This window comes from Coloeus monedula (genome assembly GCF_965178545.1).
Source record: "Coloeus monedula genome assembly, chromosome: 5".
In the NCBI taxonomy this organism is placed as follows: domain Eukaryota; kingdom Metazoa; phylum Chordata; class Aves; order Passeriformes; family Corvidae; genus Coloeus; species Coloeus monedula.
In genome coordinates this window covers 47,757,190-47,782,615 of record NC_138785.1, presented here as the reverse complement: position 1 = coordinate 47,782,615, position 25,426 = coordinate 47,757,190, and the positions used below count along the sequence as shown (strand labels likewise).

General features: G+C 44.1%; 1 protein-coding gene across 1 annotated transcript in view; it reads left to right on the top strand.

Moving 5' to 3' along the window:
* The first annotated feature begins 1,347 nt into the window (after window positions 1–1,347).
* PDGFRA (platelet derived growth factor receptor alpha) overlaps window positions 1,348–25,426 on the top strand; it is a 35,765-nt gene continuing 11,686 nt past the window's right edge. Inside the window, exons 1-15 of the mRNA XM_082282605.1 lie at window positions 1,348–1,434; window positions 8,642–8,702; window positions 10,057–10,371; window positions 13,107–13,370; window positions 14,077–14,207; window positions 15,546–15,717; window positions 15,817–16,006; window positions 16,509–16,624; window positions 17,103–17,229; window positions 18,042–18,235; window positions 18,682–18,776; window positions 18,887–19,019; window positions 23,095–23,199; window positions 23,886–23,996; window positions 24,741–24,894. Coding sequence (XP_082138731.1) covers window positions 8,654–8,702; window positions 10,057–10,371; window positions 13,107–13,370; window positions 14,077–14,207; window positions 15,546–15,717; window positions 15,817–16,006; window positions 16,509–16,624; window positions 17,103–17,229; window positions 18,042–18,235; window positions 18,682–18,776; window positions 18,887–19,019; window positions 23,095–23,199; window positions 23,886–23,996; window positions 24,741–24,894 — 2,156 coding nt within the window. The 5' untranslated portion in view covers window positions 1,348–1,434; window positions 8,642–8,653. The remainder of the gene's footprint in view (window positions 1,435–8,641; window positions 8,703–10,056; window positions 10,372–13,106; window positions 13,371–14,076; window positions 14,208–15,545; window positions 15,718–15,816; window positions 16,007–16,508; window positions 16,625–17,102; window positions 17,230–18,041; window positions 18,236–18,681; window positions 18,777–18,886; window positions 19,020–23,094; window positions 23,200–23,885; window positions 23,997–24,740; window positions 24,895–25,426) is intronic.

Sequence of the window (25,426 nt, the reverse complement as noted above, 5' to 3'; positions counted from 1 at the left end):
CGTTTCAGAGGCTTAACTCTCCCTCCCTTAGGAAAGAGAAAAGTCCTGACTTTTGACTCCGAGAACAAACTTTTGTTTAATACTGAATGGGAGAAAGAGGTGCGGGTGGTGGTGGCGCCGGAGTGGGAAGGAAAAGGGAGAAGCCCCGGGACGTGGCTGTGGGGCCGGTGCCCTCCCCAGAAGGCAGGCGGCGGGCAGGGGCCCGCTGCGCTCCGCTCCGCTCCGTTCCTGGGGCTGCACTGCCCCCTCTCCCGCGGCCGCCGCATCGCCGCGCCCCGCCGGCTCCGCTCGCCTCGCTCCGCACGAAGCCTGCAGCAAAAGGGCGGCAAGGGCAGCTCCCCGGCAGCTCCCTCGGCCACCGCTTATCGCTGGTGATAGCGACGGCCAACAAAGCAGAGATACCCAGTGCTGGCTCCCCGGCGGGGATCAAAGCTCCGTCTGGAGCGTGTTCAAACAGGACGGGCTCGGACGTGCGCTGCCCGCGCCTCCGCCGGCACCTCCGGCCCTTGCCGTGTCCCTGGTTTGGTTATTACTGGGGTCTGTTTGCGCCGGGCAAAGCGAAGGCAGAGACGAAGAGAAGAGCGTTCTCGGTCCCGTCGGAGCTGCGGGCTTTGGGGGGGCTGACTCCTGGCGAAGGTTACCTTTCGTTGTGTCTTTCATTCATAAATGTTAGTGATTCGTCTCTCCCTCTCTCTCTCTGTGCCTCCTGGTTCTGGCTGGCTCACGGCCGTCCATCCAGCTTTCTAGCCCAAACCCGAGCCCAGCGGTGTACAAAGGACAAGAGGAAGCCGCGAATTCGTTTCCAAATCAAACTCCCCATCCATATGCTCACACTGTGACCGTGGACATCGAACCCGGCGCCCGACCCACCGTCCTGGAGGGTCTGAGGAGGGAAGGCTCATTCATGAAATTGGGAGCACTCTGAGTTTTCATGAAAGTTTTTTGGGTCTTTTTTTTTTTTTTTTTTTTTTTTTTTAATGTTCTCCCCCTGCAGTGCAAAACTCCCCGCTTCCCCCTTTCCTCCCCCTCGCCCCTGCCATATGGCCAACCTCCCCCTCCCCTGCAAGGCTGCTGAAATCTGGAGGCAGAGACTGCCCCCCTGCCTGCGTAAGAGCCTCCCGCCGGCGCGCCCGCCTCCGGCCGCGGGGCTGGGGGCGCCGAGAGAGCCAACACACTCTTATTCTGAAGGGGCCTGAGGGGGGCTTCATTTCCTGACAGCTATTTACTTAAAGCAAATGATTAGTTTTGGAAGGATGGTCTATAACATTGAATCAATTACGGGACGCGGTTTGTGAGACCATTACAGTCGGATCGGGAGGGAGGGCGAGCGGGAGGGAAAGAGCGCGGCTGAGCAGGGAAAGTCACAAAAGACGTGGACATATTTTGGATGTTTTACAATCTGCAGGATTGGGGCTGCGGATTTTAAAGGAGAAGGTAAGAGGTGCGGGGCATTTTCCCCACCTTTTTCTTTTTTACGCCTTTTCTCCCGCGTTTTTTTCCTCGTTTATTTTATTAGTTTTTCTTTATTTATTTGTTGGGGGTTTTCTTCTGGTTTTTTTTTTTCTTTTCTTCTTTTTATTTTTTTCTTTTTTCCCCGATGCTCTGAGCCGAGCGGAGGGCTTCTTCCCGCGAGGCGCAGGCGGCGGGCGCTGGCGATCCCGCGGAGGGGAGTGGGGGTGCGGCGCTGCGCTGCTCCGGCCGTCGGGGTGCGGCGGCGAGCAGCGCGGGCAGCGCTAATGACAAACACATTGGGACGGCGGGGTCCACCGCGCCGCATTCCCGCATTCCTGCCGCGGGGGCGGGAGCGACCCGCCGGGGCTCCGCGGGCAGCGGCGGTGCCCGCCCCATTGGGGAAAGCGGGGACGCGCACCGACCAAGTAAGCGGCTCCCCCTCTTCTCGCATCCCTCACTTCCTTCACCCCGCTGCTCTCCAGTCCCTTCCCCCACCCTTTGTTTTTCATCACCTTCCCTTCTTTAGATCCCCTTTCTCACCTCGCTCCCCCCGACCCGGTAGCCTAAAATGTCCCGAGGTCCCGAGCGAAGGCACGCACACAGCCCCCGAAAGGCGACCCGATCTCCGTCCTTGCGCGCCCCGTCTTTTTTTTTTTTTTTTTTCTTTTTTTTTTTGACGTGTCTCGGTGAAAGGGAAGATGCTGAATTTAGGAAGGGCTGATACCTGGAGCCTTTCCAGCCTGCAGCCCCCCTCGCAACGGGAACGCCAGCCCTGCCGTATGCCCTGCCGGACTGCTGGACCCCACTGCCTCCTACCCTGGGAAGGGCAAAGTCTTCGCGGCCACCTTTTGGATTTTGTCAAGCGCGGAGTTGCAAACTTGCCAGCCTCTGCCAGGCTGGAGTCCCTTGGAAAAGTCCTAGGAGCAAGTAGGAAACGGCTTTTTGGCTATCCGCGGCATTGCTCAACATTTTTGGACGCGGATCCCCAGAGTTCAGGAACCGTTCCAGAGAACAGGACTTGGACAGCTTTTTCTGGAGCCAGCAGCGACAGATCTAGCAAGGCAGCAGCAGTCCCAGGGCACAGCCGCCAGTCCCCGGGGCTCGTCCGCACCCCGTCGGGGAGGCAGCTGCGGACCAGAGGCGGGAGCGATGCCCTGACCCCCACCAGTGCCGGGAGCATGTTTCCAGAGCCCCTCGACGGCATTTTCGGCGGGTCTCTTGCCAATGTTCGAGCTCCCTAGCGCTCCTTCGGGGCCTGAGTCTGCACTCCCAGAGCGGGCAGCGCATCGCCTCGGCCCTTATGTGGACCTACGAACCCGTTCCCGGGACTGCGGGCACATCGCTCCCTCTTGGTCCCACAGCTCCAGGCGGGGCGCAACCTCTGTCCCCCGCCGGGACTCCCCCCCTCTTCAGACCCCGTGCCCTGGGGCTTCGTGCTTCGCCTGACGGAGAGGGCTGGAGAAGAAGCGTCGGGTCGTAGCACCAGCTCCGTAGGGAAATACCTCTGCGGTTTGCTCCTCTCCGTCTCCCCTAACCCGTTTTTTCTTTTTCCCGGCTACCCCTCATTAGGAAAGAAAAAGAAGTCTCTCCAGTTTGGCAAAGGCTTTCCTACTGTTTCCCAGACAAACAGCGAGGTGGCTGGCAGCTGCCAGGTTTGCTCGGTGTCCCGAGCAGCCTTTGATCTGCAGCGGCTACAGCCGTCGGGCTGCGCCGAGGGTGGGCGGACCGAGGGGGAGCCGCGGCAGCGTTGCTGTCCCGCTCCCCGGGGGCTGCCGCTCGGGCTCCCCACGGGCCGGCAGGGTCTGTCAAGCGCCTGCAGCCTGATAGGGGCTGGAGAGTGTGAACGGAACTTCCCACCATCATCCACACCCGAGTCCCGACTGGCTGCAGGCGGCCGCTGTCTCCCCGACGGGGCGCACCAGGGGAGGCGGGGTGGCTTGTTATGCTCTCGACATCTCCCAGGGCCGATGCAGAGACCAGCTGGAGTCCCAGCTCGGCTGACTAAGCTCTGTGTCCTTTGATGGGACAAGAGACAGGATCAAAGCAAGGAGACAGGCATCAAAGATTCCTGTCATCATCTCGTCAAAATCTGAACTGTGGAGATCTGACTTTTAACTCTGCGTGTAGAAACGCTAGGGAAAGATCTCCCAGCAAGGGACTTCGGGTTTAGCTTCTAGTTAACAATGAGCATTTTAGAACGGACCCTCAGCTAAACAGTGGTTTAGCCAGCCTCAAAGCTTGGGGAAAAAGTTTGAAGAAAAAGGAGACCTCACAAAACACTGGGATTTAGGAGTCCACAAGCAAACCAGCCCTCCCAGCCTGCAGGCACTCTCCTGCTGCTTTTAAATGAGATCCCTTGTTCTGGTACTCCTCTCCAGGCACTGAGGGGCAAGGAGGTGTGCCAGTCCAGCTGCCATCGGACACTGCGGCCATATTTGCTGTTAATAGTTTGTTATGTATGGGAAATCTTCATGTGGCTCTGAGGGTAATACATAGGTATTAGGTTTCAAGAAAGCAGGAAGCAATAAATATTTTAATAAAATACCTCTCTTCTGTACTACACCATTGGGCTGGGATTGAAGTAAAATATATATAGACAGAAAGCCTTGCATAGCCCAGACCTCGCAGATTATTTGCAGCTATACTAGTTGGTCTAAAAATGAGGCTGAAATGTATAACTTTATATAATCCTTGCCTTGCTTGCCTCCTTATTTCATCATGACTACAATGGAACCTACTTTTGCACGTGAACTCTAAAATTTTTAATAGAAGATGTTTCCCTTTCCTCTTTTAAAGACTTAAAGACAAAGGAATGACTTCTGAGAGGTGAATTTTCCTGGTGGTGGCAAAAGTTGATGATAATTAAAAAAAAAACAAGCAAGAAAGCAAGCGATCCTTTCTCTCCCTCTTGCCTTGCTCTCCTGCTTGACTCACCACTTTCAAGCCTATAAAGCTTTGCATGGGCACCCAAGGGAAAAGTTTGCAATAGCTAGGCTTCCTAGTTCTTGTGGTCAACAGAGATGGATATTTTTTCCCTTACAATGCTTCTTAGTGGTTGAGTTGGGATCTGAGGTGTTCTTTGATTTGATTCTGAGAACTGAAGGAAGATGTATTACTTGGAAGTGCCAGGGGTTTTGTTTGTTTGTTTGCTTGCTTTTCCTGTTTTCTGGGACAGTCTGGAAAACCCTCCTTTGATCAAGTGGGAAAATTTAGGCTTTGCAATTCCCCCACCACCTTTAGATCCTAGACTGAGGAACTCTGCCCTGGAGGGTTAGGCTGAAGAACTGGGTCTGAGCAGAAGGCTCATCAGGAGGCAGCCATCACTATGTGTCCTGCAGAGCCCAAAGTACTCACCAGGAGCCCAGCACTGGCCTATCCTTGATGCATGGTTATTCCTTGGGCTTTTCTTGATGCACGGTTTTTCTACGTACAGGCTATGCTGGATTCAAATATTTAAAGGGATGTGAAACAAGCTTCACTTTTTGGAGAATATTTATGCCAGTCTTTTTTCATTGAAAACCTTTGAGCCTTTCCCCAGCAAAACCCATCAGACCCACATGTTAGTGCTGCAGGGCAGTGCTGCTCTTGTGGAGAGCTGAGTTTGCAGTTCGGGAACTGAGAACCAAGAAATGTTTCAGGAGGTCCTGTCTGAATATTTACATTCAGCTGGTGACATATACCGCAAGAAAGAAATGTCTTTTCTTGGGCTGGCCTTAGCTCTTCCTAGAAAAGATCAGCTTTCCCAGAAGGACAGACTGCCACTCTGACAAAATCACGACTGAAATTACCCAGCCCTCTCATAACAAGGATAATCATATCATTATGTGCCAAGATTTACAATCCAAATACTGTCCTATCACTTATGTAAATACAAAGAAAATGGGACCAGGGTTGGTGTGTTGTTTGGTTTTGTGGGTTTTTTTCTTCTTCTTTTTTTTTTAATCACATGAGATTAATAATGTAGGAATTTTGAATTTTAAGTTGATCCAGGAGACCCAGTTTAGACTGCTACGCTGGAGACGAGCGTTGCCTTTTGCCGGACAAGGCATGTGGCTCGTTAATGTGGATCAACATTGCCATCGTGTGGCCACGAGGGTGAACTGCAGTGGCTACGTAGCTGGCAGGAAATCAGCCCAGTAGCCTCCGGTGCTCCGGTAGATGGGCTGGTTTTCTGTCTTGAGAGAGGTCTTCGGTTGATTCATAGCAGTATGAAAATAATATATTCCCTTGGCTCTTTTTGGTTCCCCTCCGCTCTTTCTCTTCAGGTCATGTAGAGCACTCACCTAGGAATATCATAATTTTCCAAACATATATTTCCATTGAGTTTGTGAACGCTGATTTTACCTCGTCTTCTGCACTGCAGTCAATGAAACCTTCCTTTATAGGAAGCCAGTGCTTACCAGTTAGTGTTTGGAAAATTGACGCCTGACTGATAACAGTTCTTCAGAGTTAGTTTTCTGAGTGTTTTTTTTTAAATCACTAAGGCACACAAGAGAGATATCAGGATTTCAGTCAGAACCTTTCAAAATCTGTGTAAATTCAATGACTGTTCAACCCGGGGCAAAGCCCTGCAAGGAGTTTCGCAAACCCCTCAGGGCATCACCTAGCTTTTACTAGACACACCCATGTTTCTATTTTAGCTAGCAATGTCCTAAGTATGCAAGGAATTAAGGTTGGCTCACACTCACATTGTATGTGTCCTGTTAATACTGAGTTTCAGCTTGCATAAACCTACTGGCTTCAGCAAGGCTACACCAAGTTATGGATTGATAGACTAGTGTTAGGAACTGAATCTGATGTGTTTATCCAGGGCTGAGATTTGGACAGTTGGGGACAAAGAGAACCTTTGATTTGATTCTGAGAACCGAAGGAGGGTAAAAGAGCTAAATAAGTGCATACAAAGGTGTATGTGACTGTAAATAAAGAAAAACCAGGATAGGTGTAGCTGCTTGGTGTTGTGGGAATGAGCAAACTCTCCTGCCCATAAATGTGAAATTGTGCCTGTGGTAAACCTTGAGTCTAGCATGGATGTGTGAGGGTACGCTGGTGATGGCACTAGCACTCTTAAGTCAGATCCATGATGTAACTAAATTCAGTTCAAATAGGTTTTGAATACAGATGATGGTGAATCCTTAGTATGTTATTCTGTCTTTCACAGTGAAGAAGTGTTGCTCCGGGTCTTGATGAGATTAACGGGTCATTGAGGAAAGATCAAAGCTCTGGGTTGTGAAAGAAGAGCCAGATGGAGAAAGCAAATTTAGTTAAGACCTTGAGTTTTTAAACTGCAATGCTACATTGAGACACTCATTGATTTCAGTGTCAGCCCAACCAAGACAGCAAGTTCAAAGTAGCGCTTTGGAAATGCCATCACCTGTATTTACATCACTGGGCTTCAGTCCTCACACACACAGCTCTGCAAGTCCACTTCAGCAGAGCTTCTGGTGTGCAATACACGAGCTAGCTTTGTTTTTTCTTCTCCTGTGCTGCATCACTTGCACTGAATAGTCTGGCAAAACAACACAAAAGGGGGAGAGATTTGCCTTTTCAGTGAGAAAAGGGAGGGAGCTTGGCAGAAGTGGGGTAACATAGTCTTGTGGATCTTGGGAGATTAGGAGTCAAATCAATAAAGCAGACCATGGTAAGTCTTTAAAGAGTTACAGAGGGTTACTTTATTAGAAAAAAATGGAGGATATAAATGTGATAAAAATGAGTAAGGAGGCCGAAACCGAGAGAATTATCAAAGAGAGACAGATACATAAACATATGGCAATTACTGCTAACTGAAGAATTAGGCAAAATGCCTTGTCTCTGCTGGAACATTGTTGGCTGAATTTCTGAAGGTGTTTGTACATGTTTTTGAGGTAGGTAGTCTTCTAATCCTGCTTCTGAGACCTTTATGTTTAATTTGAATTTCAAATTCTTTTGCTTTGCAAAGCGGTGCTGTCTGCTCCACCCATTGCAGGAGGAAAGCAGGACTAGATCAAAAACACTCCTTGGCATGTTGTAAGCATTTTGCTCCCATATGGCACTGCCACAGTTGTAACAACTAGACGCACCTATGTGCTTTCCTATCTCAGCATCAGGAACTGAATACCAGAGGATGAATAGAAACTCTCCAGAACCTTTGAAAAGTAGTCCCTGTCTTGGCTCATTGTCCTTTATTTCACTCCTTGGTCAGTGTTTCAAATTAGGGGCTCTTCTGTGCAGTGTTTTTTAAATATATATTGGATTTGGGCCAAATCCAGTTGCTATTAGAAGTCACCAACAAAACATCTGTTGGTTTCAGTGGGAGCAGGGATTGTAGGATCTTCTCCTTTAGAAATTACCTAGCACGCTGCTTGAGGGTTTTATGTAGAAATGTCATTACATGACACAAAAATTACATAGATGCTGATTGCTATTGTTGCCTCTATAAGACAGATGCTTTAGGATTATATGTTTGAAAGCTGAAAAAATTGCATGGGATCTATGACTCTCTGCACTGTTGGGAAAAGAGATGCTCTATGAACGGCAGTGCTGGCCTACAGTCTGTCATGGATTTATTTCATTAGAAAATTTCAGCATATGTTTTAAATAGCATGTCTCTCAATCAAGGGAATCCTTGCTAAATAAGCAATAAGCACTATTGTATTACATTGTATTCTGTAAGCTATATATACACATATGTACAATGGCAAAACAAAAAGATCACTCTGGGTTGTACTATTTGTAATTAGAGTAGCTTTAAAATGTGCTTTTTCTCCCATAAAAGCTGCTTGCAGCTGAAAGGTCAGAACTTACTGCATGAAGATGTTACATCTTCATCAATGCTTGTGAGGGTGCTGCCTCTGTGCAGGGGCATTTCTGTGGGCTCAGTCCCAGAGGCTACAGTGGGGAGCAGAGCTGCTTGCAGGCTGTTTGAAAGGGACAAATCTGGACTTGGTTCCTTACACTGCCAGTAGAGGGAAGGGGTTATGGTGTCTTGTCTGCCTGTCATCTGTCTGTGGCCACATGCAGCTCATGGGAGGAGGTGACATGAGTCTCACTGGGTTGTGCTGTGAGTTGGGGTGCCTGGGCCATTCCTCTTTGTGGCACCATGTGGAGAGATGGGAAGCTGCCCTTGGGCACTGCAGAAGAAGAGTCCTCCTAACTCTTATACAGTTGTCAGTCCATTGACTCTCTCTCTCTTGCCTTCTTCTTTCTGTTTCAGTTGTTGGTAGCTATGGGTACTTCCCCACGGACGTTCCTGATCCTGGGATGTTTTCTCACAGGTAATGTTCCTCAGTCCTCTAATCCTCTCCACCCCTAATTCTTCATAAATCCATATTCAAATTTGCATTCATTCTGCCCACAATAACAAATGCCACATGGTTGCCAGCTGGCTACAAACCTGGTTTTTCTGCTTTTCCCTCTGGTAGGCTATGACGAGACCTACTGAGAAGGCAGTACTTTTGCTGGCCCATATCAACCACTTTGGCACTCCTGTGCTGATATAACCTCCCACCTGACTTGTCTGACTGTGCAGGGAAAGTGAGCCTGCCCACCTTCGGCTGTCCCACACCTGCCCCACTGGGTATTCTCCAGCAGTGGTGCAGGAGAGGCTGCCTGTGTGGGCTCCCCACATCCTCCCACGCCGCAGCACCGCACTGCACTCGCTGGGGCTGCCGGCCCAGCCTCCCAACACCTGCCAAACAAATGGTGATGGGAGGGCAGGGCAAGCTTTGCCACAGGGTGCCAAATATAGAAAGGGCCTGTAGAAAGAGGTAACTCTGGGCAGGAGTGGAAAATGGTTTCAAAGACAGTCTGGATTCCTGGTGGCGGTTTATTGCAGAGAGGGCCAATTTCACGCCATGGGCCTAAGTGTTTGTTTATTGTACAGGTCATTCGGGGGACTGAAACCACAAACATATTTCCTTGGTGAGTTCCTCATTTTGTAGGGTTTGGATCCTCTAATTTTCTTTCTGAGAGTTGGACCTGCACCAACCCACCTGCAAATTACCTAGAGTTGCAATCCTGAGCCTGTAATTGGAGACTGTGTCTGAAAACCAGTGCCATCTACAACATCTAGTTCAGTGAATTGCAGTTTTATTTGGCTACAAGCCTTCTGTACATTTTGGCTAGAGGTAGACCTGATGTAGAAGCTCCTGCTCTGGCCCTTTGCAGAAATTGAAGTCAGACGTAAAAGGCAAGTGTTAGTCTTGGGAAGTGGTTTCCAAATTTCAGCTGTGAGCTTGCTTGAAGGCTGACAGGACTTCTGGTTTCCTAACCATGGTTGCAAGGAGGTTTGACATACCTGTGACTGAGCAGCCAGGGTGTGGAATTCACTGGTCTGCAGTAGAGCTGTGTACACCTGTGGTGTCAATTGGGAGCTATCTCTAACTTCACCTTTGTCTGTCTTTCACCTCTTGATTTGACAAACAGAAGTCAGCAAGCAAACACTTAACATTTCAAAGGAAAACCATTTGCTATCCCTTGGGCAAAGCTCTGGCTTTTAACAAGGGCAAATTTCCTGGTCTGAAATAGTCAGAAAAAAAAGCTCCTCTGGATCCTATTTGCTTCCTTTCACATCCCCATGCTGAGGCTGTTTTGTGTATTCACATGCTATTTATTTGTGTCTTTTTGCAGGACCATTCATAACATTTTGCCAGCTTCCTCTGCCAACTATTGTTCCCAATAGGAATGAAATGGTGGTACAGCTGAATTCCAATTTCACACTCAAATGCTCTGGAGACAGTGAAGTGAGCTGGCAGTACCCAGTGACCGAGGGAAACCACAGGATAGATATTAGACACGAAGAAAACAACAGTGGCCTCTTCGTGACAGTGCTGGAAGTAGGAAATGCATCGGCGGCTCATACAGGCTTGTATGTTTGCTATTATAACCACACACAAGTGGAGGATGGGGAAGTGGAAGGGAAGGACATCTACATCTATGTGCCTGGTAAGTGGGGGATGCCACAGCTGTACCTGGAGGTTTGGGTGGGAGAGCTGAACCATGGATGTTCAGAAGAGGTGTGTTGCTGGTGACAATTTACTGTTAGAGGGAGAGAAATAACCCCAGGGCCATTTCCTAGTGTGTAAATCAAGACCAGCCCCTCTGAATCTGTGGATATGTTCTTTCTTTCTATTGGTTTTCGCTTTTTGATAAGAATTTTATTTCTTAAGAAGAATGATGAACTCACTACTTTAGAGCTGAGGCCTTCTGACCATCAGGGCGTGGAGAGTAGACCTTGGTGGCCAGGTCAGCTCATCTGTGGGAGCATGTCCAGCCTTTAGGTTCACCTGGCTCCCAGGTGGGGATTAACAGAAATGCTAGTCTTTTCAGGGGGAACTTGGGCAGATATCTTGGGATGTGTACTGACCAAACCAGTGCCATGTATGATACTAAAGCTTCTGCCAGATGAGGAAGGCCATATCTTGTTCTTAACCTGCATTATGCTTGAACTGAGAACTGGAAAAAACTCATGTGTGCACAGGGTCTGGGAAGAGTAAAGCAACGGAGATGTCTTGGGGGTGGCCGTCAGAAGGAGGCGAAAGAAGTGTTCTTGCTGGCCAATCTGATGCAAGATTAAACACATGGCGTTACTATGCAGTGCCCTGTAATTTTCAAGGCAAACACAGCCTTCCCAAGCCCTGTGTTGCATTTCTCTTTAGTGGTGGAAAACTGTTGGACTCAGAAGAAATGGCATCCCTTCTTTTTGGAAGTGCCTATTTCCAGCTTTGTTCTCCCACCCCCTTGTTCTGACTGGAAATCTGCTTAAAGGCTTTCCACGATCTCCATGGGATGAAAATCTTTATTGCCATAGCTGAGATAGGCACCAAAGGCTGAGCCACGACTGACTGCTTTTGTAAAGCTCTGTCTGGATGCTTCCTCGGCATTGGCTGGGCTTCAGGGGGTGAGGGTCACAACTGCAGGGCCAGAAGAGATCAGGCCACTGGATTGGCAGTAAATATTTTGAACAGGAAACAAAGGAGAGAAGAAGAGATTGCAAATCATCCTGCAAAACTGCAGTATGTTCTGAAGGAGAGGATGTCTGCAAATGGCAAGGAAGATTCTGGAAGGGCAAAAAGCCAGGAAGCAATAACAGGACTTGTTTTAAAGGGTATTTTGCAGTGGCATTAAGTTTTTGCTGTTGACAGTGTGTGATTCAAGGACAGTGATTCTTCCAAGACTTTCCCTCCATTTGCCACAACAAATGTAAAGTGTTTGTGCTCATTCTTGAAGCAAGATGTTTCAGCAGGGGCTGCCAGCTTTGGCACATATATCTCAATATCCAAGCAGCTCTAACCAAATAACCCGAAGATGTTGTTTATGTAAAGCAGTCTTGTAACTCACACAGTGAAGGAACATAAAGGAAAGAGATGGAAGATTTCTTCAAGAGGACTTTTTGGTTTGGTTTTCGAAAGCCTCTAGACGCCAGCCTACCCGATTTGCAGGGCAAAGACACCCTGTAATTTTTTCCACTTGCTAACCATCAAGATGTCATAAACGCAGAAACATATCCTTTTCTCCAAATTATAGAGAATGTCTCTGTTTCCACTATAAACTTTGTCTTTACAATTATTTTTCCTGCAATGAATTAGGAGGGCAATGGGTGGCAGCAACCCTCTTTAGCCAGGGAGGATTACATTGAGACTTCACACAATATCCTATTTTCACTAACAGCACATAGAAAACCAAACTAGGTGAATCCTGTTTCTGTTTTAAATTACAGTGGGAAAATGAATACATGGAGTTGGCAGAGCTTTTGGGATGGAGTGCTGTGTTTGGAATATTGCTACAAAGAGCCTGCCAGTGCAGCAGAAAGTCTATTGTTGGAGGGATTTGGATTGCTATTTATTAAATTTTATTATAAAGCTTTGCACAGAAGCTTCAGGCTAGCAGGGATTATTTGTTTATTCTGATTGGCCAAATGGAGATGATTTGAGAGCTATGCTTTTTGTGCATAATGTTATGCTATTATGTTTTAAACTCAGACTTTGGATTGGCTGAGTAGGAAAGTTGGCATGTATTTTGTTGACTTTGAAAGAAATAAAACTACCAGGTCCTTGTTTGCTTTTTTTCCTAGTTGAATACTATATTTTGAAAACCACATGCTGTGACCATAATTAACTATGTCTCATAACTGTAATGTTGGACATGTTAGAAATACATGAAGATAAGTACCTTGAACTATTTTTGATGAAATGTGGCTTTAGTGGTGTTCAACATAAACAATATGAAACTGACTTCTACTTTTTTTTTTACTTGGAAAGTGTTTGGATTTTTTATTTTATTTTTATTTTTACCCCTGCTTATGTATTGGTTAGGAGACAGCTACTAATAAGAAATGGGAAACAATCTAACTTAAAATGATGTGACTTGTGATTAATAACACTTAACATATTGGGGAGAGGATCTTTAGTCCTTTTCATTCTGCATCCTGAGTTGTCATAAAGGAACCCAAGCCCTTTCCTGTTTTCTGCTTAGGAGAAATGTCTCATTACATGTCACATCAAATAGTTAAAATGAGATACCACATGAAATTAGAAAACCTTACCTTCAATATCTGAAAAACTGGGAGAATGAACTATGCAAGTTTCAGTTATGACTTATAGGTGGTCATTGATATCCGATCCTTGTACGTGGACTTGCTACAAACAAGACAGTGTAATATTACCTCTTGTTTTTTACAGATCCAGACATGCCTTTTGTTCCTTCTATACCAGAAGACCAGTTCATCTTAGTAGAAGAAGGTGATCCCACAGTTATCCCTTGTCGGACAAGCGACCCAGATGCTCAAGTGACTTTAGTTAACAGTTTAGACAAGTCTGTGTATGCTTTATATGACACCAAACAAGGCTTCATAGGGAATTTTCCTGCGGGCTCATACACATGCAAAACAATGGTTAAAGGTGTGGAGTTCAAGTCTGATGAGTTCCTCATCTATATTATAAGAGGTATTTATTTCTGTTCATTTTTTAAAAAAGAAAAAACTGATTGTGTTCTTTCTCCACACTGTAAGAGCCATATTAGGACCAGCATCACAGGGTTATATCAGATATTTCTCTAATGATGAACTCCTTGCTCCTCTGGCAGGTACTGCCAGTTACTTAGTTGCATGTTTACTTAAGATTTTCATGAGAATCACATGTCCCTAACTTAATCTTTTCTCCAAAATTATTGCAAGAAAAATGTTTTGTAGTCCATGTATTTTCATCCTATTTGCTGAAACACAACTTTAAAGGCTGGTGTTTCCCAGTGGCTTTGAACTGTAGACCTTTGGGTAGCCTGAAAAACGTAATGATTTAATTATTTTGAAAACATTTTTCCTGGCCATCAAGGAATTCTCAAAGACTCTCAAGGTCACTGATTAGCAAAAGGGGAAATTGCTTTTATACCCAATGCCTTTTTACAGGGGGATTTGAGATAGGAACTTCTAACTGAAATTTTATTTGTGGGTAATTTCTTTGTGGGATTGAACTCAATGCCTGTACAGTTCATGCTTTAAATACAAATTGTTTATATTAGTATAGATCAGCAGTACTTTAACTGAATTTTCAAGGTGATTCCTCAGTAGAGGAAGTGAAATGGATATCCTCTGAAACAGCACCATGTGAAAACTGCATCTTTTAAAAACTAAATGAGATCTCTCTCTTCCCTTAGCTACTTCACAGCTGCCTGTTGAAATTGAAGCTCTTAAAACTGTCTACAAAACAGGCGAGACCATCGTAGTAACTTGTGTGGTCTTTGACAATGAGGTGGTTAATTTACAGTGGAATTATCCTGGGAAAGTGGTAAATATCTCTCTTTATTTCTTTTTCCTCAATGTTTGTACTTACTTATTAGGCAAGCAAGTGGGGTTGTAAAATATTCTCTCTTATCTGAATGAGGACAGCTGAGGAGACAAAACCAAGTAAGTTCTTTTAATTTTAGGTTACCGTGAAAGAAAGTCAGTCCCAAAAGGTAAATTTGCTGTTAGTAACTAAGCAAAACCTGAGAAGAAGTTGAGGTATGGTTGAGGAAGGAATGCTGTCCCTCAGGTCTTGTGCTGCTGCAAAAAAGAGAAATGTTGTGAAAATAGAAAGATCTAGGTGTGTTGGACATCTGAGTAGAGCTCTGCTTGCTACTGAAGGTCTGAAGCTCTAAAATGGCTCTCTTAAATCCTGGTTCTTGAGGATAATAACGGACAATGAAGAATCAAGTCTATAATCTTAAGTGTTCTTCATTATGCAGGTGTAAACTGAAATGAGTCTTACAGTCACTGTAATTACTAATGAGAAACATCTAGTAAGAAAATCTTAAAACTTTTGTAGAACCCTGAAATCTTTCAAACTGGTTTAACATCCTTTTGCAGTGAAAACTTTTATTCAGTGAAACTTGGCTAGGGCCAGTTCCAGGCAATTTCAGAGTATCCCATGTAAAAAGTCTGGTTGAAGGAATGGTATAATTGAAGTGTACCTAGCTGTTACTCCAAATCCCACCTTTTATTGAGGTAAGTTATGAGCCCAAGAGGAAAAATTATTTAAGCAAGTTTTGTTTTGTTTTCCATCTTACACATCAGTATAGTCTCTGCTATATACCACCTTTCAAAACTAGCCCCAGTACATTTTTGTACTAGCCTCTCATGGTAACATGGTCCGTCATTCTTACCATCCCTTTACTCTCAGGAGTTTTCTCCTTGTCAATAAATTATTCTTGTTTTGAGAGGATGCAGAACGTAGCATCTAGTAACTGGTTACTTTTTGTCTGGTGAAGGGGATAAAAATTCATCTTACTTCATGGGCACTGAACAAAGGGGAGTCAAGCGTCTTTCACATCTGAGGAAAAGGTAGTGCATAAACAGTGAATCACTCTTTCAAGTTGCTTACCCCATTTTTCAAAGGTATTTGTTTCGTGTGAACAAAATATCAGCTCTCAACCTCCTCAACCTTCTGTGCCCGCTCCCAAAAGGGTCTATTTATAGGCACAGCTTTTCTGTTGTGGCTGAAAAAGGCATCCTTAACTGAGTAAACAAGTCTTCTGAAACACAGGATTTAGATGGTTGTTCTCATTTCAGGGGTATCAAAGATCCTCAATGATGTGCTTTCAGCTCAGTTACTTAAGCAAGGTTTTTTTCCTTCTCCAAACTACAGAAAGAAAAAGGTCTGATAAAACTTGATGATATCAAAGTCCCATCGCAGAAGCTGGTTTACACCTTGACCATTCCTGAGGCATCAGTGAAAGACACAGGAGATTATGAATGCACTGCTCGGCATGCAACCAAGGAGGTTAAGGAAAATAAGAAAGTAGTCATTACAGTTCATGGTATAGTCTGATTTAAGTGTAAATTATTAACACATTGGAAAACACCATTCTTGAAAAATGTTGCATAGTGTTGTTTACCCAAGGCTTTTTCATTTACAGACAAAGGCTTTGTTCACCTGGAGCCTCAGTTTAGCCCTCTAGAAGCTGTCAACCTGCATGAAGTCAAAAACTTCGTTGTTGATGTGCAGGCTTACCCAGCACCAAAAATGTACTGGTTGAAGGATAATGTGACTCTGATTGAAAATCTTACAGAGATTGTTACTAGTTCCAACAGAGTCCAGGAAACAAGGTAAAAAACCTTCTGATCCTTACTTTGCCATGCTGACTCGAGTTCCTCCCCAAGAAACCTGGGCACCGCTCCTGCTCACTCTTTACACCTTGGTTTGTTGCTCCTTCCTCAGCAACATTTAAAAATAGTTTATTTGTTTTCTATTCTAAAAGGCGATGTCTAATTTACTTCTTCTTACTCCCTCCATAACATCAACCTCTTCAAGGTTCCTGAGCACTAAACCTCTTCGCTCCCTTCAACATGTCTCCACACCAATAATTTGCAGCTATTTCCAGTAAAATCAGGGCTTTGTCAGGTCTTTGCAGAAAGTAACTAAGGCCACTTTTTCTCAGTTGTATGTTGATAGTTATTTACCACTTGAGTAATGACTTTAGTTAAAGGCGTGCTAAAAATGCTAAATGTCACTATGTTGTAATAGCAACATACCCAGATTATGTGTTGCACCAAAATGAATTTTTTATGCCTGTATTAAAAATACAAACAACACCTTGCATTTCTGCAGGTTTCAGAGTATTTTAAAATTGATACGGGCCAAGGAGGAAGACAGTGGATACTACACTTTGGTTGCTGAAAATGAAGATGAGATTAAAAGATACACCTTCTCATTGCTAATACAAGGTAAGGAACCCCAAAGCCTTGCCCCCCAGAAGTCATGCCACACAGCAAAGACTTGATCCACTTACACACTGGATTGCCTGGAGTATGGATATACAAAAGGCATGAACCAGGGTGAGTGGAGGAGTGCGTGTGTGTTAGTCTCTGGAGCTTTTCTACCCTGATCCTGGCTTTCACTTCTGCACTGGCCTTGAGCCAAAAAGAAACTTTATCCTCCCAGCTAAGTTATTCCAGCTGGCAGCAGAATGATAGCTAATTTAGCATGACATGGAGACGTGGCACAACTGCAGCACTTCCTTCTCATTGCTCTGGCCTAGAATCCACTCTGTCCTACAGGAGACAAGCACCTCCTGGATGAGTCTGTGCCTGTAGCTCTTGCTAAGATGCTGGCCAAACAACACCTGTCCTGCTTTGAAATTTGAAGTTGTGGTTTTTTGTAGGCACTGACAAATAGTTTAACAAACTCCTGACTCCTTCCCAGTTCCAGCTCTGATCTCAGCCCTTGTGGATGATCACCATGGCTCTGCAGGTGGGCAGACAGTGAGATGCTTGGCAGAGGGGACCCCACTTCCCGATGTGGAATGGCTGGTTTGCAAGGACATTAAAAAGTAAGAGGAATGGGTGGTTTCTTATCTGAAATATGACTTGTATCCTCAATTAGCTTAACATAATTAGCTTTCTGTTCAATAAGCCAACTCTGTGGATTTCACAGTCCTGGTTTGAGTAAGGATTTTGAGAAGTAGCTGTCCCTTCATTCAGGGAATATTTTTAATTTCCCAAATAGTTCAGTCTGCCTCATTACCACTCCTGTGTGTTTCTATATTTTCACTTGTAATTATTCCCCCCTAATTATAATTTTCACCTTCTAAGTATTTTAGACATGTGGTGTAATTGCTCCCATTTTTGCTAGTTCTATACTGGCTCTTTCTGTGTGTACTGGAAAGCTGCTTTTTTCCTTAGGATATTATCCAACAGGGAGGGGTAGATGATGCATGGAAGAAGGCTAGGAGGCTGGGTTCTGCTCTTATTATGCTGAAACTACTTACTGCCTGGTGGGATGGTTGTCCTCCTAGCCCTGCCCCCAGAAGCCTTGTCCAGGGCTAAGGATTCTGTGAGAACTAGAGATCCATCCAGTGCCATAACTCCACTGGATACACAGTGACACCAAGCTCTATCTCTACCAGACCTGCTGGGCTGCATTGTTGGGCCCTCTAATCAACAGTAAGGAGGATCACTATGCAAATTATTTTGAGGGAAGAAAGGTGCAGGTTTTTCACAGAGGCAATCTAAAGACCCTTCTGGCCCTTAAATGTATTGTTGTCAGAAGAAATTTGCAGGGAAAGGTAATTCTTGTTCTGTTCACTCTTATTTACCCATACTTAAAGCAAATGCCTATTTCCCCCATTATTCTTCTCTGCAGGTGCAGCAATGACACCTCATGGACTCTTTTGACTAACAATATCTCTGATATTCACATGGAAGCCCACCTGGATGAGAAAAATATGGTGGAAAGCCAGGTGACCTTCCAGAAGGTAGAAGAAACCCTGGCGGTGCGATGTGTGGCAAGGAATGACCTTGGTGCTGTTACTCGAGAACTGAAGCTTGTGGCTCCCAGTGAGTTTGCTTTGTCCTTCTATGCAATTTCAGCAGCCAGTCCGACCCTCCTCTAACTCACCCCAGTTTTCCTAATGGCTAAAAATGTGAATTGTTGTAGATAGTGAATTAAATTGGATATTTTTTCCACCCTGGAACTTCTGAGGGTAAGGCATTCTACAGGTCTTTATGGTGCATCTGTTTTTTGCTTACTATGTGGCTCCAGAATTCATTTTGCCATTTTATTAGCACTGGCTATGGGACATTATTCTAGACAATCTGCATTTGGTTTTGAAACAAGATGGCAGAGCAGCTCTGGCCTTGGAAAGACTTTACAGTCACCAGCGTCAGGAACTGCTCCTGCCACCTTCTGCAGGACATGGCAACTGCAGTGATAGGAGAGTCTTATCTGTGTGATGTTCCATGTGGTTCAGGAGGAAAATATGGTCTATCTTCTTACTCCACAGCCTTGAGATCAGAGCTAACGGTGGCTGCTGCTGTCTTAGTGCTGTTAGTGATCGTGATAATTTCCCTGATTGTCCTGGTCATCATATGGAAACAGGTAATATAGAAAAGTATTTCAGTTTGGGTGCTGAGTCCTGCTGGGTTTTGATCTGCTTTAAAGTTGGGTACAGGACTAATGCTTGGTTTTGCATTCAATGTGCTCTGCAGAAGCCGAGGTATGAGATTAGATGGAGAGTCATTGAGTCTATCAGCCCTGATGGCCACGAGTATATTTATGTGGACCCAATGCAACTGCCTTATGACTCCAGATGGGAGTTTCCTCGAGATGGGTTAGTGCTTGGTAAGTTTTCTGTAAGGGAATAACCTCACCCTTCTTTGGGGAGAAATTTAATGACTATTCTGAGGTCTCTGCAGGATTTGCAATGGAAGTTATGGCCACAAAGTCCACAGTCTCTCTGTGTCTGTCTGTTCTCCTCAGTTTTCCTTCCTGATCTTCTTCTTCTTCTACAGTGGCACCAGCCCTGAGGTCTTTGTGTTAGTGTCTCCTGTGCCTCCATTCTAGTTCTCCTCCACGTGCCCTGTGTGCAGTGTCCACCCCTATGTGACTTAGGGGACTGTCTCAGTGTTAAATGCCCTTTTCAACACTCACTTCTACTAAGGCATCCACAAGAAGGACGTCAGTATATTTTATCGCAAGACATTTATATACTTACATGCAGAGGCCAAGCAAATCTGCAACTAGTTATGTAGTTTTATTAAAAATATTTTTAAAATTATTAATCCATGCCACGCACATATCAGTGCTGAGTAACTGCATATTTTTGTGGCTACTGTCCTTCTTCCTTCCCCTTCTGCTTTCTTGCTTTGCTGTTCCTCATTGGAATTCATACAGAATTCAGTCATAATTACTTCCTCAAGGCTGGCCCAATCTCGCTTTTATATCAATTGAAAGAGTAATGACTATAGAAAATTTTAATGTTCTATCCAAATAGTGCTTTAAACATACAAGGCTTGCCTCTCTTGGAGATATCTGTGCACCAAATTGTATCACAAAACAGAGGAGAAGAAGAAGAAATGTCTTTTGTTTGATATATTTCAACATACTCCCCTGGTGTAGTTCTTCACCATCAGAGGGAAAGAGTTAATTCTTGAAAGAAGCAAGACAAAAATTTCTGGTTCAGGAACAATATCCTTTAATTAAATTCATATTGCTAATTGAAGACTAGAGGAGGGTGGATGTTTTATGGAATTATGTTATTACAACCCAGACTTTAATTATATACCTAAATAGGATTTGTCAGATCTGAGTTGTTAAAGACCACCTTTGTGACTTTGTCTCCCTCTGACTCATGAACACCAGCCTGCTTTAATGCTTTCTTGTTTACAAGTGTATTCAGAATAGTCAGTAACTTTAAAACCCAATACTCCATATCCTTTTGGCAATCTGGATTGCACAAGTGCTTTTCTTGACATACTTACCCGCTGGCACTTCTGTCATATTAAATTCTTGCCGGTGAGGGGGGACCCTCTTTTGTTTCCAGGGCTGACAATTCTGGTTTGTGTGGATTTTCTCTTATCTAAGAGGAAGATGACAGCAAAGCAATTACACCTTTAGTTCAGGAAGGCTCTGAAGCAGGTTACAAACCCATTTTGGCTCAGCCAGATGAGTGTTTCCCATCCTAGCTGTGTAAGACAGCTGGCATTTATTTGTTTTTTCTAGCCAGTAGTTCCTGGAGTGCAGTGCTGTGTTAAATGCCAACTCTGAACATTGGCTGGATGGAGCTTCAATTGATAAATTTAGGTTACACTGCAAATTTCCCTTTGCACTCACTGATCCACAGTATCTGCCATGCTGATACTGCTGTTTAAAGGGCCCATGAACTGGTGCAAGTCCAGGAGATGTGTACCAGAAGGAACAGTGCAGTAATGCCATGAGCTGTTTGAACATCACTGCCTTCTCCTGGCTCTGCTGAGAATTAGTGAGGTTCCAGCAGGACTTGGGCCTCCTTGTCTAGCTGACAGAGCTGAGAGCAGCACCTTTTGAGGAATGGGGTCCGAGTGCTGCTGCTCAGGATACTAGGGTGGCTGTACAGAGACAGCAGAATTGCTCTCATCACTTCCCAGCAAGCCACTCATTTGTCCTGGTGACCTCAACAAAATGAAATGCTGGTCTGACACAGAATCAGACCCATGCCCACTTGAAAAAGGCAAGTTAAGATTCAAGTCACACAGCACTCAGAGATGTGGTACCTAATTTCATGAGTCTAGACTGGGTAGATTATAAAGTTTGATGCTTGTTTGGCTTTTAATATAGACCAAGAGACTTATTGCTTCATTTGGAGTGGGTTGATTATCCCAGGTCAATTTTAGCAAAAGAAGCACCCAGCTGAGATGGTTGCATCTGGAACAAATTCACAGACTTCACCTTTGTATTTCTGTTCTCTGAGCAGAGAAGCAGCACCTCTCTGGCAGGCACAGCAGATAAGCTCTGTGGATGGGTACAGAGGCTGAATCAGCTGCTGTTCCTCCATTAGTTTGAGGGGTGTTGAGCTGCTGCTGTGTCTGCACAGTCCCTCTATGGTGGTGAAGCAGCATTGCTCCTTCAGCAAGCAGGTCATAGCAGTGCCTTTATACTGAAAAGTAAACTCCCACTATAATTTTGAGCTTCAATGAAGCACTCATCAAGAATACGATGGCATTACAGATGCTTCCAGTTCTTGAACAGTTAGCTCCCACCTGGCTCCAAATTTCAAATGTAAAAGAAATGGGGCTTGGGCTACATCTGCAGAGAGGGTTGAAAAGGGGAAATAGCAGTGATGGCTCCCTGCCACTCCGGAAGTGCTCTCACTGTCTCCACATGCACCCCAGCCCAGCAGAGGTGATGGAGAGGGAGATGTGTGCCTCATGCTCAGCTGACGATATGGTTTTGGGGAGGAATTGGCTTGTGAAGACAATAAGATCAAGGAGCATCAGCAAATGCCATCACATTCTGAAGGGCTGCATCCTGCCATATGGCTCCCAGGCCTTTAGTCTGAAAAGTTTCAGGGGCCAAATTTCAGACTCATGTTGTTTGAATTAGTCTGAAATTTAGTGTGAAGCTTTCTCACATCCTGATTGGAAAGGACAACCTTTGGAGCATGGGAATCTTGAAAAGAAATCACGTAGTTTCTGTGGGCATGACAAACTATGCTGTCATAATTTTGGAGAGGTTTGTCAGTGTTAACTCAGCTAAGCATTCTCTAACCATTTCTTGTGCTTGTTAATGATGTAGATATTGTTAGGCTGGAAATTTTCTTTCAAAAGCATGTGTACAATAAAAGTGGGGGTAGTAACTAGAGGATAACAGAAACATATGGCATTGCATGCCAGATAACACCTTCAGAAGTGTAAAAGGTGACAAGTTCAAACTGCAAATGAATGTCAAAGACAAAATGCTTTATCTCCATAGTAAAAGTCACTACTAATTCTTCCTGTGCTCAAAGTCAAAAAAGTAACATAAAATCAAAGTGACAGCTTGTCAGGCATATGATTATATTCTGGCATCTGGACCTCATGCAGGTTCATTCACTAAGTGTTGCCTTGATGAACTTGGTTTTCAATGCAGAAGCTATGAAATACAGTATTTTGGAGTATGTTTGTACAGTTCATTTTTCTCTAAAATATTGCTCAATCTGTACACAATTCTTCTGGAGACTGTATCCATATTAGAAGACAGGATATATTAATCCAAAATTTTTGTCTAAAGTGATTTGTGGGAAGAGTAAAGGATCTATAAACATTAGGTGTTTCATTGCAGTACTTGGAAATTTGCAATACAATTTATTCCAGCAGATGAAACACACTTGTACATTAAACTTCAGAGAAGTCTCCCTTCATACATGGTCAACATGCATTTCAGCTTCTTGCAGATCTGCAGCGGTCCTGCCTGTCTATTTCTGAATGTGCTGTTGATGTGCTTTAGTCCATTTTTCTGCTGGATGTATCCAGCATTACATAATAGACCAAAACTACAGCTGAGGGACCCAATTCAGATTTGTAAGTCAGGTACACACCTATATTTTAATCAGGTGATGACTGAGGCAAAGAGGTCAGCTTGAGCCTAGGACAAGCCATGATTAGAGAGGACAAAGTGAAGATGGCAGGGTACAGGAAGAAATGAATTTCAATGAGCTGAGCTTCCAGGTGCAGGTGTGCTCTTGATGTTTGCTTGCATCTTTTTAAGAATTGTACTTAATGACAGTATTTCATATCTGCTTTTTCTGCTTAGAAACAACAGGAATAGAAATAATACCAGTGGTCTGGCTAAGGGAATGTGCCCTTTCCACACAAGAATCAACTTGCAGAGGAATGGAGACAGGAAAGGAGCTGAATTGCTGTTACTTTCTGAAATAAATAATGCTCTCCTTTGTGTTCAGGTCGGATCCTTGGTTCGGGTGCATTTGGAAAAGTAGTTGAAGGGACTGCATATGGACTGAGTCGCTCTCAGCCAGTAATGAAAGTAGCTGTGAAAATGCTGAAACGTAAGTCATCATGGTTCCATTTCCCAAGCTAGGTAGGGCAGGTTCCCACAGGGTTATTCAAACATTGCTTGTTATAAATTAATTCTTCATATCTAAAGTTGAAAATGAATGGTAGGATGACTGGATTTTAAAATTATATGTTATATTGTTTTATGGCATTTCAAGCATGAAGGTACATGGCTTTTGAAAACATCCAAAGTTCAGGTTTAGCTGAGCAGCCACAATAACTCAACAAATACTGAGAAAGCTAAAGTAACCATGAATGTCTGTGAACAGATGAGAGCTACACAACAAAGGGAAATAGGCAGGTCTTGTGTAAGAATCTTAAGTTCACTGAAGATTTCCTGGTGCATGAGAACTGAGAATCTGATGCAGTGATTCTGTAGGAGCCATGGGGCGCTTGCTTGTGTTGAATGAGCAGCTTGTAGACTGCTTCTGTGCCACACTACACTCCTGGAGAGGAACAAACAGACTGGGTCAGCTACTGAGCCACATCAAGTGAGTCCCTTATTAATCATTCGTGACTCCTCTCCAAGTCCCAAGAAAGACACTTATCAAGTAAAGGATATGGTCTTCTTCAAGAAACCATGGCAGCAATGCTCCAATGAGGCAAGCAAGGAGAAATTGTTTGTTAATATGAAAAAGGTGATTGCTCCCACTGAGTGGCTAATGTGTTTTTTCTACAGCTACAGCTAGATCCAGTGAAAAACAGGCACTCATGTCTGAACTGAAGATAATGACACATCTTGGCCCCCACCTGAATATTGTAAATCTGCTTGGAGCTTGTACGAAATCAGGTGGGTTTGGTTGACAAAATAAAGGTTTGCTGTGGGGTCATCATTCTGTACTTAACAAGCACATCAATGCCTAAAGATTTTTGGCTTTTTATGTAATCTTCATGTATTTGTAGCTTTGTAGACTGTTAAATGCCTAGGTATAACTTCTAGTACTTTCCCAGCTTTCTTTCCCACAGTGAACAAATGCTTATTGATGCATTTTAAAAATTTTATTTAGTCTTGCCTGTTAGTTTACTAAGGACCTTTTCTTTTGCACCATGTAATCATAGACACAACAAAGGTAGGGCAGGAGATTGGGAGGAGAGCTCCAACGGGGCAGAACCCAGGCAGATTATCTAACCAACTGCTCCTCTGTTTGGACAACATTGGCTACATATTCTAATTGCCAGATCTTATAAAATTGTACAAATTTAATTTGGAGCACTTTTTTTACTATATTGTGTACCCGAAGGCTTTCAAGTAAATGTTTGCTTTTATATTATTGTTCTGACATTGTTTAGAAAAGTTTGTGTTCTATTTCCAGGCATAAACACAGGTTTCAAGTAAAGGATTTACCAACAAATATAAACAAATATAGTTTTCAGAAACCTGCCTGATATTTGGTAATAATTGCAGTCATAACTTAATAGATAGAAATGCATTAACTCACAACTCCATTTTCTACTACTTTTGGAGTCTTTTTGTGTTTGTTTCTGTTTTTCAAAGACCCCACTCATAATGCATAATTTTGCTTTATTTTAACAGGTCCTATTTACATCATTACTGAATACTGTTTTTATGGTGATCTGGTGAACTACTTGCATAAGAACAGGGACAACTTCCTGAACCGACACCCAGAAAAGCCAAAAAAAGATTTGGATATCTTTGGGATGAACCCTGCTGATGAAAGCACAAGAAGGTGGGGAAAAAAAGGAAAAAAGAAATACCTGATATGCAACTTAAGGACTTAAGTCACTATTAACCCTTATTCCATTACTCTCATTCATTAGTTTAAAGCCCTCCCTAATTTTTCTCGTTAGACTTTTATTTGTCAGGTTTCATAGGTCTGGGAAGGTTTCAATAGTTCTTGTTCAGTCTTCCTGTCCTAGATTTGAGTTACCTGCATGTAGAGATGCCTGCAGTCTAAGGACCCCTGTGGTTTCTCCATAGACACCCTGACGTCCCAAAGAAGATTTTTGTTAATAAATCACAGCCCAGTGTTTCTTTTTTTTTTTTTTTTTTAATATCCTTTTGGCTCTACACACCAAACTTTTGAAAGTAAAGGGCATCTACCTGTCTGCTTGTTTCCATGCTTGGGGAATTTCCACTGTCTAAAACTCCTTCCATTCAAACAATCTGGCAGAGCTTGTTCTCCAAGTTCAGGTCCTCTCCTTTATCTACCAGAGCCACTCTCAACAGTTTCCTAATGGTTAATGTTCATCCCATAGCTT